This window comes from Tasmannia lanceolata, unplaced genomic scaffold (assembly GCF_043159265.1).
Source record: "Tasmannia lanceolata isolate RefF3 unplaced genomic scaffold, GAP_Taslan_0.1 ptg000015l, whole genome shotgun sequence".
Taxonomy (NCBI): domain Eukaryota; kingdom Viridiplantae; phylum Streptophyta; class Magnoliopsida; order Canellales; family Winteraceae; genus Tasmannia; species Tasmannia lanceolata.
In genome coordinates this window covers 42794337-42812184 of record NW_027518692.1, presented here as the reverse complement: position 1 = coordinate 42812184, position 17848 = coordinate 42794337, and the positions used below count along the sequence as shown (strand labels likewise).

Here is a 17848-nt window from a genome sequence, read left to right as displayed (position 1 = left end):
ATAAATAACGCCTTCTCCATCAGCTTAAGCTTTAGGAGTAACTGGTCGTTTCATACTGATGCCTTGAAGCGCCCCTCTAACCTCAATCTCGTTGGAGTCCTTAACCCCAATGGGTCCTGAAAAAGCCCATTTGGCCTGATCCCTTCATCACGAAGCAAACCTCCGACCCCACCCGGACCAGGGTTTCCCATATTTAACCCATCAAAATTTAGCTTGAGCCATCTAGTGTCAGCCAGCACCCAATTAGCAGTAACCAACTCCCCCCTCTCTAAAAACAAGGCTGATCTCTTTCAAACATCAGGAGAGATCAACAGAAGAGTAGAATTTGACGAAGGTAAAAACCCTCACCCAAGATGTAACCATTGAGATGATCTTGGTGAAAATAAAAGGAGGCCTTTTGAAACAGTACATAAAAGGCCTCGCATTTCTCTCCTTCCATAGAATCAGAGACTAACATTTCCCTAAAACAAATCAATCATCATCTAGGTCCTACAATAGTTGGAGGATTGGGGGACTTAGCAGCCCGTAGACACCCCCTGTTTTCCGGCACCTCGGTCGAAAAGGAAACAAATGGGAGGGAGAAGGGCAAAAAAGTAAGCAGAGAAGAGAATGGGTGTACAGTGAAGGTAAGAAGAATTTTCAAAATATCAGCTCACAGCTAAGATTTCAATGTCCCAGCAAGAAAAAGGACTGCCTAAAGAACAGTCTTTTTTTTTCTTTTTTTTTTCGAAATGAAGGGAGTCGCTCCACATGACTCCGTTCTGTACGCTGGAGAACAGAAATTGAGCAGTAACAAAGAACGAAGCCCAATATATCCCTCACTGAACCTGTCCTCCCTAACCTGTATAAAATAAATAAACTCCCAAAATAACACGATGATAGGTTGGAACATGCCGAAAAGAGAGAACAAAATTTATATTAAAAGTTTAGAATGTAAGCTTTATTGTTTGAAGGCAGCTGCTACTGTTGGTGTGTAGCGCCCCAAAATTTTATGAAAAAGACCCCCTCAACAAAAGAGACTAAAAAATGAACCTAGTTTACCTGCAAAGAAGGTTGCCTACTTCCCTTCCAATGCATGCCAAAACCTTTCTTTGTCTTCATATATACTTGAAGTCTATGTACAAACTCAATGCTTTCATGCTTGTATATCACCCTCCCCTGCAGCTCCCCCTTCAAACATGGCAAATTAGATAACTTACGGAGCAAATTAGGAGCCTGGAACAACAAATCAAGCACGGAAAACAATGACCCGCTTGCCTGGGTGAAGAGATCAAGCTATTGGTTCCAAGGCCTCAAAAATGGTCTCCCCATTGGATTATGTAGATTCGAATTAGGATGCGGGATGTTCATCCACGATGTACTGTTCACTTTCATGGTGGGCCCACCAGAGGCGGTTTCACGCCCATTCAGATAGTTTAGTTGATGAGGAGAGTACATTAAAGCATCACCATTGCCAGAAATGTTCCCGCCGGTAATGGTTCTCACCGGAACATACTGATTGGAGTTCATGGTACCGTAAGGTGAGCCGAACTGTAACTTGTTACATTGAGATAAAACACTGAAGAGGCTTTCATCTGTATTGTTCACATCTCCCAAACACTGACTTGCAGTGCTCGAAACCTCAACACCAGAGCAACCATTATGAATCCGGGGCTCACCGCAGAACCAGTTCTGACCCAACAATGTTCCATTAGTGGGAGATTGGAAAGGAGGAGGTAGGGGGAGAGAATCAGTAGGCCAGTCGTGCGAGTTAACTGGCGAGATGAGTTGTTGGATAGGGTATCGGCCATTAGAGTACATGTTCTGCTGCATAATTTGAGGCATGTATACTTCTTTCTCCCATGTAAAGTGGCAATTTTCACGTGAGCCATCGGCTGGTTTGAGGAGCTGCAATCCCGGTTGTTTCGGGCCATTCATATGTTCTTGTGGATAAGATGGCAACATTCCCTGCCCCTTAAGAAAGGGCGGAAGTAGTTGTTCATTGTGGTTTTGATTTGTATAACGTAACAAAGAAGCCTCGTTGTTAATATGCAAAGCAGACCCAACCTTTTCGGGTGATCCTTGCAAAAAAGATTCTCCTGTTTCTTGTTTGAATATGTCAGTTTCCAAGTCAATTAAGTGAGAAGACCTTTCTTCCATAGATTTTAGTTTCCTGAGTGACAAATCACCAGCAGAGGTGTAACCATGGCTCACTAAAGTTGGGTGGTAGTAAGGATCTGGCATGCCTACTGATGACCAGACATGTTTAGCAGAAGCAATGGAAGGTTTCCGTTCGACAACATCATCTGTAGGATTCATATTTTCTAAGAATTGGGAAATAACTGGAGCAATTCCATCTTGCTTTAACATCTCTTTGTTGCCCTCATCCGAATCGAGAATCATGGGCTCCACCTCATTTCTCATGGGCTCCACCTCATGATGACTGTTGAGTGAAGGAATCCGCTGAAGAGACTGAATATGGGCACAATTAGAAGCGGAGTCGCCATCATCTTGATTCTTTACATCAATGGTGGCATCATGTTCTGTTTCAACACTATCAAATTGTTCTTGAAGTGAGGGTTCTGGATTCCGCTTTTCCTCATCCTGACCATGCAATCAACTTACATGTTAGCACCTTGCACAGAAGGATATCACAGAAATTGTGTAACTATCTAATGTCATTGATACGATATTATAGTGAGACTTCAATACCGTAGTTTGCAAAACGTGACAAGCCAAAAAAAAAAACAGGATGGGAAAAATTCGAGTTTAATACGGTATTGGTTCAATAAAACGTTGTCAAAAAACGGAAACACCAAAAAACGCATTTAAAAATTTGTCATTTACAAAATATAGTGAGGATAAAGTTAGAAAGTTGGCCAAAAAAAACGTGTTTAAAACGTTTTCCTAAAAAAAGCGCAGTTTTTTTCAGTGTAAAAGTCTTAAACAGCAAGCCAATAAAATGTGTTTTTTTTTTTTGCTAACTAGGTTCAATACAAACCAAGCAATATTATTTTGGAATAATGCACAAGCTTTCAAACCCTATTTTCCGACAAAATCATATGGATTAGAAATGTTTGGAAACTGGCAACCTCACAGTTGCACGTAATGCCATAGGAACTGACTGATCAATATTTTTTTTTCTTGAGAATTGCAAATTTTATTAATAGCTAACAACTGTACTAGAGCATCGGGGACAATATCTCCCCAAAAAATGTACACAGCAGCTAGAATCCAATCCTATTGAGGGCTCTCTCAAACCCACCACACGACAACCTCACACCGCTGTATGACACATCAAAAATTCATATGTGAATCCCACAATGCCATAAGATTATCATCTCTTCTTTTTCAATAAGAAGCGCAAAATCATACATCAGTTACGTTGCATGGATTCTTTGCCCCCCTATGCCGTATCGACATGCGAATCGGACACGGATTCTAGTGGGACACATCCGAATTCTTGTCGTAATCGTATCCCACACGAATCCTATTTTTGGGATGAATCTGACACATCATTGTCTCTTTTAAAATGTGAATCCTGTATATTTTTCCTTTAAACGTCTTTTCTTCTTAAATTTTTTTTTTTTAATAAAAATATACCGTGTCTTTTTTTAATAAAAAAACCCTAATGGCTCAACCCTCGACCCTCGAACATAAACCCAATCCCCCCCCCCACACACACACACACGCACGCACACATATATATATATATATATTAAAAAAAAATTATTGAATCCGCAAATCCTATTTTTTGGGGGTTTGCCGAATCTGACTTCTCGAATCCGTGTCGGATTTCGACACGGGAATCCGAATACATGCAACACAGTACATGAGGAAACAACTATCCAAGATTCCAGCATAGCAGCACATGATCTTGCAATATAAACAATAACGGGTGATACTGAGCAATAGAAAGTGATCTACATGGATCTAGATATCTCTGCTGAGTTGGCTTTGATGCAAAGAAATTTACATTTAAAAAGGGAAATACCAAACCTCATCCATTAGGGGCTTCTTTGTTTCTGCAATTTCTTTATCTAAAGACTTCCTCCATTGCTGTCTCCGCAACTGTATATCCTTGCGATGTGCAAAAGCTGCTGGGAGATCTCTGCTAGCCAATTGCAACCTGGTTACACAGTATAGCACTTTTCTTTCAGAAATCCAAGCTCGTTAACAGTCGTAAATTAATTGATCGTTCATGGAATACTAACCAATGGTCATGCAATTTCTTCATTTCTTCCTCCTCGAAAGTTTCATATGGTCTTACATGAAAGCTTTTCATATCACCCAACACACGGTTAAGAGATTTGGACTGAATGCCGTCGCTACATTGCTTTATCCTCTTAACAAGCTCATGCTGCTTCCTGCTTATCTGAAATGTTTAGAAGGGGAAGATCAGTTATAGGACCTCAGAAGCCATACGAAATCCAAAGTGCAGAAGACGTCATATATACAGACAATGACCCACAAAGTATCATAGGTATTCATGGTCTCTTAGAAATGAAATAAGAGCATCATTTTGATTCCCCGTCAAACTCTTAGATATGACAAGGATGCAAAGTATGGCTCTCTTACAGATTTAAGAGACTTTTAGTATAATAATATTATATATATATATATATATATATATATGGAGAGAGAGAGAGAGAGAGAGAGAGAGAAGAGTTCCTACTCCCTAGAGTAGATAACTTCTCTACTCCCTAGGTAAATATAGTAGGGGCCACATTGTTTGGGTGACGCAAACCATTCATTTGATGGGCCCTCACATAGATAGGGCGAGTGCCCAAAAAATCAGCTCCATATGATCATCCCAACCCTTCGATTTGTGGAGGTAAAAATGGACAGGTATAAAACTTCAAAAATCTGTCCATTTTTTGCCTCCACAGTTCGAAGGGTTTAAGATGATCCTATGGAGCTGAATTTTTGGGCACACCCTATCTATGTGAGGGCCCATCAAATGAATGCTTTGGATCACCCAAACAATGTGCCCCCACTGTATTTTAAGCCTAGGTAAGTTATCTACTCTAGGGAGTAGGAACTCTTTTCTCATACAGGCTGAGCTCTAGCTCACAAACCATATATATATATATATATATATATATATATATATATATATATATATATATATGTATGGAGGGGGGATATTGCTAGGGTCCATCGCAAAAGGCATTCCGCAGCTGGTCTGTCGCATGTCAAACCAGCCACCTCGTGAATGAAGACAACAGCTTTTGTCTCCACTCACAAGGTGGCTGGTCTGATATGCAGACCAGCCGCGAAATGCCTTGTGTGTGTGTGTGTGTGTGTGTGTGTGTGTGTGAGCTTGAGCTCATATGAGCTAGAGTGCCACACTCACATGGGTCCCACATTTTTTTGGGTGATCCAAAGCATTCATTTGGAAGGCCTTTACATAGATAGGGTGTGGACCAGAAATCAGGTCCAAAGGATCATCCTAACCCATCCAAAAGTGGAGGGGAAAATGGACAGACACTGTTTGTCGACAAATCTGCCCATTTTTGCCCTCCACTTTTGGAGGGGTTAGGATGATCCAATGGACCTGATTTTTGGTACACACTCTATCTATGATGGGGCCTTGCAAATGAATGGTTCAGATCACCACAAAAATTGTGGGACCCATGTGTTTGGGCACTCTAGCTCATATAAGAGCTCAAGCTCACGAACAGTCCCCCCCCCCCCCCCCCACACACACACACACATATATATATATATATATAGAGAGAGAGAGAGAGAGAAGGATTTCTGCGCTCGAGCGAGAAAACAGATTTCATTCGTCCACAACGTGGGTCCCCTCAATATTACAAAAGAGAACACACAATTTGGAAATGACAGTTGAACCCTCAGATCCTTTTGTATTAAATAGGAAATGATTGTCGAGTCCCTAGTTATACGAGCCCTTTTATCTCTTCCATTTTACAACTGTTAAAAAAAGCTAGGGTTCAATTGTTCTACCTCTCTGGTTCTCTCTCTCCCTCGCGATTTTCGATTGTTCTCCTTCTCTGTTTCTATCTTCCGCTCGCCGATCTACAACTTCGCTCAAAGGAGGAACCCTCGCTCAAAAAGAGTAACCCTCGCTCAAGAGAAGTTGGGTTAGAAGTTGCAGATCTTCTCCTTCCTCGCGATTCGATCTCTCCCTCCACTCGTTCTCCTTCAAGTAAGGGTTTTGTTTACATATTACCATGCACTCTCACACAGAGAGATGATTTCTAGCCCTTTTAGGGTTTCGAATTTTTGTTAAGGGTTTCAATTTTTTTTTGTGAGGGGGAGAACCAGAGAGAGAGCTCGAACCAGAGAAGAGAAGAAAAAAACCCTATGTTTTAGAGAATCGTTTTTGTTCTTTGAGGTGGGACTCGACTGTCATTTTTCAATTAATATGAAGGGAGCAGAGGGCTCGACTGTCTGTTATAAAATATGATTTCTCGTTTGTAAAAGCTATGGGCCCGTTTGTATGTATATATATATATATATATATATATATATATATAGAGAGAGAGAGAGAGAGATGGAAGCATTATATTCTTTTCAAACTTTGATTGATTAAGGAAACTCAGTCCAAATAGATGGGATTTTTCTGAACCAAATTTAAGTATCCAAATATAAAGCATAGATGAAATTAGAGAGCAAAGTTCATGATTTGGAATAGTGTCAAATCTGCTTTTAATGTATCACAGAAAACATAAAGCCCAATTGCTGGAGTAAAATCATTAAAGCATAATTGCATATAAGATATAACTGAACCGTAGTTCACCATCTAAATAGTATAACCACTAAAAACACACTTTCAAAAAAATAAAGTAAAAACAAGACAGCCTCTCATCTGTAAAAATCAGTTCCCTCTCAAGGCATTGTCAGTTTCAAAAGGAGCAGTGGTGCATATGTTACGAGCATCAATCATATGAAAAGAACTTCTGAGGAGATAAAAAAAAATTGAAATGTAAAATTCTGATGCATCAGAAGAGAATATAGGTTTCTGAAACCTGACCACTGCCTAGGGATACTAAAGCAAGCATCACAAATCATTAATTCTATCACAAAATGAATTGCATAGGCAAGGCTGCACGTGCACCCACATACAACATTTCTGATACTGTTTTTTTAATGGTAACATCTCCGATACTGTACGGCAACTTTCGACAACCAATAATAGGGTTTGAAATGATTTTGTTTTAATGGTAGGGTTTTGAAATGATTAACCAAAATATTAGCATAAGATGAGGTAGAGAACATTTCAACGGAACAAACCTAAGGGAAAAATAGCTCCAATCATAATTCAGTACCATTTATGAACTAAAAAACACATTTCTGACCTTGAAATAAGACATATATTTAGCAGCATCACCAGAGCGGATGAGAATTTTGCATGGTATTTCTTCTTTTCTGGAATTGGTTAGCACTTTGGCACTTGCTGGAGGAACCAACAAACTTCCATTCTTGAGCTTCCCAAGTCCCTTCCTACACATCGCGAGACCATTATGTTAGTTGCTTTGACCATCAAATATAAACAATATAACATAAATAAGTAACTCCTTTTGGGTCTGGCTTTAATCTTTACATGTAAACAAGGATCATGGCTGATATATGAAATTCATTGAAATCTTACTGACAGCAGTTCAAAATGACATCCAGGCCTTGCAGCGGGATGGTGATGAAGGACCATAAACAAATTTATGAAAGTCAAAGCCATGAAGGATGGTCAATACCCAACACAAGTGAATATGTGAACACATATAACTGTTATGCAGACATGCTTCCGGGACATTTCAGACATTATTGGATGTGGAGATAGATAGGCAGTTTGGTTGTGAGAATGGGTGAAATAGAAAGCTAAGCTTAATTAGAAGTTTGTCCTTTAATTTGAGAAAGTCTAAAATAGGACATGGTGAACAACTTTAGAATGTCGACAGTTAATTTGGGTGTGAGCTAAGAAATACGATGAGTTCCCTTACAAAGTCTTACATTTGGTTAGGGCACACACAAGGAAGAAGAGTTTTGGCAGTAAGATGCCATGTAACTGAAGTAGTTTGCTAAGAAAGAATCTGTTAATAAATGCTTAGTTACTTTTTATGGGGAAACTCTCTTTAGATGTTTTTCTATCACTCTACTTTGTCCAAAGCTGAGAGGATTTCTGTCCTTGTTTTGGAGACCTCAACTATGTTAGATGCAAAAGCCATTCTCCAATTTCCCACGGCTGAGACCAGTAGACAAATGGAAATATAATTTTGCAGAGCTACAAGCCATACAAATGGAAATATAATTTTGCAGAGCTACAAATCATGCTTAAATTTAGTCCTCCTTCACGGTTTGCAGTTACGAGAGTCAAAGTGCAATGGAATGCCACTAGAAGTCCATTAAGCATTAGTGGAGAAAGGAATGTAACAAACCTTCTCCAAGATTTCTCTTGGTAATCATTCTTCTTAGAAACATGTTCTTTCAGATGTGCTAGGAAGGGTTTATGTGGATTCTTGGAAAACTAGGGTTTGAAATGGGTACCAACCTCAAAGGATTGAAAGAATCAAGGAAAAAGATAAAGTTCAGAAAAGATAGACTAAGGAGGATGTAGAACCTCTTAATAGGCATTGTGTTAACTTGTTCTATGACTTTCCAGTCATTAGACTAAGTTCAACAGTCCATTTCAAAAAAAAAAAGACTAAGTTCAACAATGCATTGCCCACTATTTCGGGGATATAGCAGACCATCCGAAATGCATACAACTGGAGCGGTGTTTTGAGCATTAGAAAAAGCCTATTCATTTGTGCTTACTTCTAACAAATGCAGTCAAATATTTTTATTTTTTTTTCCTTTTTTGAAGAAGGTAACAGAAATTATTAAAGGTTGAAGGAGAACATCATCGTGCAGAGGTTGCCCAACAAAGATTTATAATCTATTTACAACACTCTTTGGTAGCCTATCTGCAAGGTTGTTTGCACTTCCAGGAATGTGACAAAAGGTAATGGTGTTTCCCCTGCATCTATCAAGATTTTCATCGATGTAAGTAGCCAATCTCCATGGATCTTGGCTGTCCCTCTTACCCCATGCAATAACATTCAAATAGTCCTCTTCAATCTCTAGCTTGATATCGCTAGTACCTTGGCTGTCCCTCTTACCCCATGCAGTAACATTCGAATACTCTTCAATCTCGAGCTTGATATCGCTAGTATCCTGAAATATTCACAGCCCCGCGAGAAAGAGCAGAAACCTCAGAGCCTCATTTGAGTCAATCCTCCAATAAGCCCCGAGAATGACAAGATAACCTCACCATTAGGATCTCCAAGTGTTTCCCCGATACCCCGAGAATGATAGCAACCATCTTACATACAAGCGAAGGGTTGTAAATATCTTTATTTACTTTGTAATAGCTTAAAGAGCAGTAAAACAGCAGTGGAACAATTATAATTACAGAAAAAAGTAAAACAACACTCTGCAATCCACCAGTTCCAGTTGATTCTACAAGGTACCATTCAATGGGAAGATAAGTATAAGTTACAAAACAGGATAAACTTTATCAATAAGCACAATGTTAAGTGATCAAATCAACCAGATGTGGAAAAGAATAGTTGACATCTCCCGTCAAAGAGAATTTCACATGGTCAGAGAAGCAAAACCTGGATATATTACATCAGAGATAAAAACCAACTCCACTAAGAAGACAAATACCTTTGGTGAGGATCTCCACCCTTCTTGGCCAAAGCAATTTCTTTATTAGCAAAACAAACTTTCTCATCAGCAGCCCCAGAGCTGGAGTCAGCAGTGGCTGCCAGATTCTCTTCCAGATCATACAGTCTGGAGTCATTTGCATGTGACAAAGGACTATTTTGTGCATGCTTTCTTGGACACCTTATATAGGACCATGAAATAGGCAAGTATCAATAAGAAATAATAAACAAAGGTATCTTCCATCAAAATAACATAGAATATCTACCTTCTCCATTTAACAATTGGATTAATTATAAAAAGTTGTTCTGACCTTCTCGGTCTTTTTAGCAATAAAATTGTCTGCCATTCAAAAAAAATTATAAAAAGTTGTGCACAAATGTATGTTTTCATCAAAGAACTCGTGAATATCTCATACACTTACAAGCATCACAATGGGAAAAATCAAAATCCAAATGTGTTCCGAAATAAAAAACCACATGAAGATTCGTCTACAAAGATTCATCTAAAATAGATTTCTAAGAACTGGATATGCAATAAGTTCTTCTTATTACATAGAATGTTTAAATTTTCACAATTGGAACATCTTTCCAGTGCTTAAAAGTAGAAAAATTATGCCTCAGTGTTTGAAGTACGGTCGACTGCATTCTTCTCTGGGTTATAAGCATGCCTAATTCCTTGCAGGTTTTGGTTTCGAAGATAAGTTTGGCCTGAGACACTACCTACAAAATGAGGACTCTAACGTTTTGTCTAAAACATAGTTGAAAGAAAATTTCAAAACAGACAAAATTAGCTATAGGAAACTAGGAAAGCAACCTGCACTAGCAGAAATGGGACGGGACACAATGTTAACTATGTAAATAGGAAGCTAAAATTATATTGACTGCAAATAACCGAAGAACTAACCATCTACAGAAAACAATCTGCCTGAAAAAATATTATCCACAATATAGTTCTTTTTTTTTATGGCGAGATAGATTTCATTAAATAAAAACCAAGACCGGGGAGGTCCCGGAAGAGAGCTACAAAAGTGCAATTAAGACATAGAAGACAATATACAAAAGGAAAACACTAGGGAGGAAGAAAGCCAATAAACCTCCAATGCCCGACGGACCCGGATTTCCAATACTTGATACATCGAAGTTCAACTTAAGAATCCCATGAGCTGGCAGTGCCCAAGATTCAACCACCTTAGGTTCATTAGCCTCTTCCCCACAAATCACCCTCCATCCGTACCATAAATCATAAGCAGAAACAAATCTGAAGCGTAATAATGTTTTCACCCAAGATATAGTCAAAGCAATAACTTTATTGTAAATAAATTGTGCCCCCTTTGCATATCCCTTAAAAATCCTCGCATTTCTTTCTTTCCATAGAACCCAAATAGTAGCCAGGAATGAGACTTGCCATAATATTCTCCCTTTGCCTTTCCAAGGGGCCAAACCCCGAACCACAAAATAGTTCTTGCTAAAGAAAGTAAGAATTTACAAGAGGAGATGACGTGATTTAGTCTTAGGTTTAGGAGTAATTTATTGATGGACTATTTATATTTTATTAGGACTGTATTATAGTTTTTACTTGCATTTTTATGGTCGTAGATGTAGGGGATGTTTCCACCAATCGTTTTGGGCACTTGAGAATTTGTTCAACCACATTTTTCCATAGAATATTATCTGTTCTAAAGTATCATTCAAAAAAATAAAAACTGTTCTAGTGTAACTCAACAAAATTTAAGCTTTCTAATCATCAATCCCAGTAACAGTCTAGACGTTTGTGTGTGTGCACGCGCGCGCGCGCACACACACATATACATACATAGAGAGAGAGAGAGAGAGAGAACCCATAAAGAAAAGACTAATACCTCCACATCTTCTCAATGATATCCTCTTCCGGATCCTTACAGCTTATCCATATGTTCTTCCAATTTTGCAGATTCTCCACAACACTGAGACAAGAAACAAACAATGTACCACTATAATAAATGCAAAGAAATCACTGCATAGGATAATAGTAGCATAAAGACAATAATAAAACTGCATAAAATACTGCATACTCATTATGATACTTCTGTAACTCTGAGTAGTACGCTTTCTTATTAGCCTTGAAATTCTTCTCCCTGCGAAGAACAGCGTCGGGATGGAGATCTCCAGAACAAAGTAAAGCACCCCTGTAAATATAATGAGATAGTAAATCAACCCGACATGTACAGACATACAATTCAACCAAAGTAAAACTGTAAAACATTTGTAGAGGTATATCATAAGGTAAAAGAATTTTGGTTCAGTATGGAAATACTAGTATTTCGAATTCAGTGAGCTGACATAAAAGGCATCTCTACATCTAAGACGAGAAAGCAAAGTAATCAATGGTAAGAGATTTGGGTAGGTGAAAACAAGATACTTCTCCAAGAGAAGGAGCAAGATGAAGATTTGGACAAGGAAAAGTTGGTAAAAACATGACACAGGAACACACGTGCCAAGGAAAATCCACATCTCTGGTACAAGCTATCAACATATACAAGCTTCCACAAGAGTATAAGTGATACCAATCTTTTCTTTGCATTTACAAGTCATACCAATCTATCAAGCAAACAAAAAAAGAAAAGAAAAAACATATTACTGATGTAGGAGAAAAATGAATGAGTCAAAGAAAACAGGCCAGAAAACAAGATAGAAATGATGACTAAAAAACCCACATTCAAGAAAATGGGATTCCAAATGGTATGAATATTAATAAATGAAGCAAGCGTTGATGGATGGCAGTCAAGCATAACTATAAGAGATAGAAGCAAATGGTCAACTGCTTGTAAATTGACTTGATATTATCAAAAATTATCAACAGACGTCAACAAAATGGTAAAAAAATGGAAATAAATTAATGAAAAATAGGAACAAAGGACTGCATAACTTAGGCAGATGTTGATTATATCAATAAATTGATCAAAAGACACAATCATGTTTCATTCGATTTCAAATAAATGATGAAACTGTAAGCTACAAGAATAATATGCTTCAGCAAGATAGGCTGACTTGAGAAGCTACAAGAATAATATGTTTCTTATGTCCACAAGTACATAAGAAACCCAGTGTGCATATGCCACCTTGAAACCACACTCCCAACCAAGAGAATGCACGACAAACAGCCATAAGCAGCCTTATATTACGAAGAGTAATGTTAAAACAGAAACTGGAAAAGATGTGGAACAAATGCACATAAAGACGAACTGTTGTCAATAGAGAAAACTTCTGAAGTTCTGATAAAGTACAACCTAGATTTGGGTCATCAATAAAATTGCAGGAATGCCGTACTATGACATACGACCCGAAATATGCAAATTGCACCATCATAATTTTTGACAAGTAATGGCAAAATGAAGAAGGTAACGATACTTACCATTTGAGGAAAGGATTTCCAAAGTGGAAGTTATTCCCTGTAAGCAATTCTTGCACCACATGGTCCACATCAGCCCCTCTTGGAAGAAATTGAGTGAGAAGCTTTCTCTCTGATTCTGATAGATGTGTCTTCCAAATCTGGAAATAAGTTCCAAAAGGAGATGCATAAACTCCATGAAATATTGGGCTAGATGATTCAACCTCGAAAGAAATCTACATCAACATAATATAACAGAGGATTTTAAAGGAAAAGTGTAGTTAATAACTACAATTACCTCATATGAGAGCACCCCAGTCAGATTCTCCAACCCTAAGATTTCTTGAGGAATAGGAATGACATCTGCTAACCCTGTGTTTGGCCAAGGAATAGAGTCAACAAAAGGAACAATATCTCTCACCGTCATCCCTATCTGCTCCCTTTTGGCCACAGCTCTCTTTTGAGTGTCATCCCACTCCAGAGAAATATGAGATCTCATGTTCAACACGTTTTGAGACGATTCAAGATTCTTTTTCTTTTTTGCTTTATATTGTTCCTGCAAGTTGCAACTTACAAAACTGGGAGTAATCAACCGCTTTTTTTGCTGACCAGCTGCCATTCTGCAGGTTATATATGAAGTATGCCACCAGAAATTTAGTTCACTCTAAATGCTTCCTTCTGATCTCAACGAAAGAAAACAAGTCCTCTGGAACAAATGCACAGGAGACCTTTAATCAGCAAAGCATAACATTATCCCCTTCAATCATTATGCATAAAGACAATTGTTGCCCATTTTCATGTGAAATACTTTTAAGCTCTAAGTAAAAGTATATCTAACTGCACCAGAAGATCCACATATTTCAAATATAGAGATCCCAAAATCAATTTATTATAGCAATGAATCCATGGGAAACAAACAAAAATATGCTGAGAATTGGACTTCAGGACTTTTATCTATGCAGAAACTAAAGAAGTGTTGCATCACTTCCTGAGGTTCAGTTCAATAAGTCAAAATTGACAGACTGGTAGAGTAAGAAAATGCTGATTAAATTCAAAGCAAATAATTGTGTTGGAGTGTTTAGATCGAGCAAATCTACGTTGTCTTAAAATTCATGCCAAGCTAGATGGTTTGGTTTTTTTTTTCTTTTTGCTTTTTTTGTTTTTTAAATAATAATTTTTAATTTGAAAGTTACCAAAAGAGAGAGAGAAACTCGTGACTAAGGTAACAACTCCCTGAGAGGGACAATATACAACAACTACCTAAAAATACCCTTAGAAGCAGGAACCTTCTCTTGTGGTGCCGCTCCCACATCGGAACCTCGATTCGGCGCTCCTTAGGAAGGAGCTTCCAGGGAGTGCGACTCCTCCTTAGGAAGGAGCTTCCAGGGAGTGCGACCCCAGAGAGACGGGAACCGCTCTAATGACGCCCCCAGCCTGCTTCTATTACTTAATAAGTCTCACCATCACCAACTTCCTTACATCAAACTCCTCCAACTCTTCAAAGTACTTCAACGGAGCAAGCACAAAGGCTTGTGCATCTTAAGAAGGCACGAGGAACGAGTGCACACAAATGAAGATGGTTAGAAATTAGCTTTTAAATGTACTTAAAATTGAAAAATACATATGAAAATGGTTAGAAACTATTATTTTTTTATGTACTTGAATTTTGAAAGATATATAAAGAAAATATTACATACACGCTCCCATGGCGCTCCCAAACTTACTCTTCTAGAGCACACGCTTCCCTGCCCACGCCCCCGCTTCGTGCTTCTAAGAAAATACCTCCCTCCCCAAGAGAGTCAACTACAGCATTAGCCTGTCTCAAACTACTGGAAAAGGAGACCAGTTCCTCTACAAAATCAAAGCCTCACAGAGGACGAAAGACAACCTCCAACAACCTGACCATTCCCCCACCCCCCACCCCTCTCTCCACCTCAAAAGGAAAAAGGAAAACAAAAAAAAAAAAAAACCTTCTAACGATCTGTCCTCTGACTGAACAAAAATTTGTTCAATAATGTCAACCAGTGCTCCATCAGTGGATACAAGTTATTTTTTATAATTACAACGTTCTATCAGTGCTTCAATCAGTTTTCTCAACACAAACAAGCATCATCAGTACATATGCCACCAAGTTAACCATAACATTTAGGCCCTGTTCGTTTCAGATTATGACAGCCAATGTAATTTTGAGTTCAATAATAGGTTTAGGGCTGACAATTGGTCGCCATATTCTGAAACAAACAGAGCCTTAATTCAAATCAAAAGCATGAAAAAAAAAATCTGTATAATACAAATTAAGAAAGAGTAAACAAAATTCAAAGCAGATTAGAAGTTGATAAATGCTAGATTCATGCCATAAAGCCAACTAGACTAACTTCCAATCGAAGACACCAAAATCAATAGCAGAATAACTATCGAAACCAAAACAGAATAAGATAACCACTGACTCCATCAACAAAATAGGGGAAAAAAATAACATGACACGGCTACAAACGCCACACTATTATATTCATCGATCTCAGCCTAATCAAACTACTCTCCTATTGATTCGACATTATAGACACACCAAAATCCAAAACAATAAAAAGAAAAATAGATTGAAAAGTGATGAATGCTATTTGAAGTTTAGCCTACTCAAACTACTATACTAATCAATCTCAGCCTGCTCAAACTACTCCCTATCGATTCAACATAATAGACACACCAAAAAACAATTAAAGAGAGAGAGATTCAGATATGAAATTCCATAATAATTGCCTTTTAATACGCAATACAGACTAATACAATCAAATCAGCAGCATGCAACAATATAAAAAAAAAACAAGAACTCACCAGAAAACATCTCAATATTAAGCAGAATCGGGGCAATAGAAAGAAGAAAAAAACCCTAGAGAAATATAAAGCCCTAGAGAAAAGGATAAAAAAAAAACCTAGAAAGAAGGAAAGGAAGAAATAAAAAGAAAGTCGAATACCTGAAGCAACATGCTTGTTGGAAAAGGAAGAGGAATCGAAGAGGAGAACGGGTGAGAAGAAGAGAAAAAGGGGGATTTTTTTTATTTTATTTTGTGTTGTGAGGGGAAGAGGAAAGAGGATCGAGAGGGGATTTTGAGGGAAGAAATCCGGACTTTGAGAAGGAAAGCTGGGTTCGTGGTATCCGCTCCCCCTTCGCCATTGATTCTCTCAACCGTTAAATCCCTTTTGCGTCTAATCCTCGTCGTCCCGCGCTAGGGTGCGCCCTTAGTGGGCCCCACCTGAGATTGCGTTCCCACTTACTAAATTTATTTTTACTAGCATTCCCGGCCCATGCTGCATGGGTGTAAAATTGTGGGTCCCACACCCTCGTGTAAAATGCTGGAACATTCGATAAGGTTGGCGTAGAGACGGTGGACCCCACCTCATGGAATGAAATGGCAGGCCCCACCCAACCTATAGATTATGGTGGGCCCCACCACATCAAAGGTCGAGATGTAAAATAGTAAGCCCCATGCCATCAATAACGTGAGTTGTAAAGTAAAACGGAGATTGTGAGCCCACCATATCAAGATGAAGAGGGTTGCTGCCACTCATGCTATGTTTGGGTATAAAATATTGTGCCCCACCCTGTCATAACAAAATACGATGTATAAAGAAAAGATTTTCCAATAAATAAATTTATTCAAAAAAAAAATTGCCAAGAACATATTGTAAAGAAAACATACTATGTGTATAGGGATTTTCTAACGTCCATGCCAAAAGGCATTTCACAAATGGTTTGTCGCATGTCAAGCCAACCACCTCTTGAAAGATGACAAAGCTGTTGAAAAGTAAGCCTCTGTTGTTGAAAAGTGAGCCTCTGTGGCTAGCCTGACATGCGAAAGACCATCTGCCAAATGCCTTTTTGTGATGGATGCTAGCAAATCCTGTGTATATATTATAGATGTATAGGAGAAATTTTATGGTGCCCGACCTTCAAGTCCCTAATACCGGTATGATAAAAGTACCACATTTGATGTTTGATCCAACAGTAGCATCTTAAAAAGTGATCTGATGTGGGATCAAACATCAACCGTGGTACCGCCCGCATGGGACCTGATGGTCGGGCACCATATAAAAACTCATATAGATAGATAGATAGATAGATTGATAGACATATGGATAGATTATACATAGATAATAACCGCAGTTCCTCATTCTGAGAATGGCACTGTTCGCTTTATCTTTACACTTCTACCCCTAATACTAATTTACAATTGCCCATATCGATGGGCATTCCTTCCAAAAAAAAGTGTATAATAAAATGAGGAGTTCCACTATCAAACCATGAAAATAGCATACGCTGTGTGGGAAAATGATTCATTCAAAAACTATGTGCCTTATGACATTATTATGGGTTTCAATATGGCTATCTCTTAGGCTGTGTTTGGATTGCCAAGATCAAGAATCAGAATCAACATCATATTTCGATTACCACTCGATTACTATCTCTTAGGCATGGGTTTCAATACTTCAGAGGAAAATTATACCAGCACTCTTGTTCTCATAATGACATTCCTCGTGCTATAAAACACTTTGCCATTTGTTGTTGATCACTCTTTTATGCTTGCAACCAACTTATAAACAAGTGTAAAATGAAGAGACAAATGTCGTTAGTGAATAAAACTAAGTGTTCAGTCTCATTTCTATAGCTAAAATCTCTCATGGTCCTTGGTTTCATGTAACACAAAAGAAAAGTTCAGAAGATAAACATGTACAAAAAAATAAATCCGTGGTTAGCGTGGAGAGGGGACTATCAAAGTCGTTAGATCAACCCAACTTGTTGATGATATAGGAGAATTTGGTCTCTTAGTCTTCA

General features: G+C 38.3%; 1 protein-coding gene across 6 annotated transcripts; it reads right to left on the bottom strand.

Moving 5' to 3' along the window:
• Positions 1 to 576: 576 nt before the first annotated feature.
• On the bottom strand, positions 577 to 16209 carry LOC143847391 (nuclear factor kappa-B-binding protein). 6 transcript variants are annotated; one of them, XR_013235034.1, is made up of 12 exons: positions 15990 to 16209; positions 13316 to 13723; positions 13042 to 13178; positions 11702 to 11815; positions 11510 to 11593; positions 9652 to 9831; positions 7305 to 7449; positions 4194 to 4354; positions 3979 to 4108; positions 1258 to 2583; positions 1042 to 1158; positions 577 to 841 (listed from the first exon to the last, which is right to left on the bottom strand). XR_013235034.1 is itself a non-coding variant. In XM_077356204.1 (11 exons), the coding sequence occupies exons 2-10, from the start codon at positions 13634 to 13636 to the stop codon at positions 1276 to 1278; spliced, it is 2580 nt and encodes an 859-aa protein (XP_077212319.1). In that variant the 5' UTR covers positions 13637 to 13723; positions 15990 to 16209; the 3' UTR covers positions 901 to 1158; positions 1258 to 1275. The 6 variants fall into 6 exon arrangements, 2 of the variants coding, with proteins under 2 accessions (XP_077212319.1, XP_077212318.1); XR_013235035.1 differs by having other exon boundaries at positions 577 to 836; XR_013235032.1 differs by having other exon boundaries at positions 1042 to 2583.
• Positions 16210 to 17848: the final 1639 nt, after the last annotated feature.

Bases quoted from the DNA above. Each gene is read 5' to 3' on its own strand.
- LOC143847391 (XM_077356203.1), bottom strand. From the start codon at position 13,636: ATGGCAGCTGGTCAGCAAAAAAAGCGGTTGATTACTCCCAGTTTTGTA. The intron at 4,355-7,304 runs GTCAGAAATGTG...TAAACATTTCAG, and splicing joins AATATATGTCTTATTTCAAG to ATAAGCAGGAAGCAGCATGA. The intron at 2,584-3,978 runs GTTTGGTATTTC...TTGCATGGTCAG, and splicing joins AGAAGCCCCTAATGGATGAG to GATGAGGAAAAGCGGAATCC.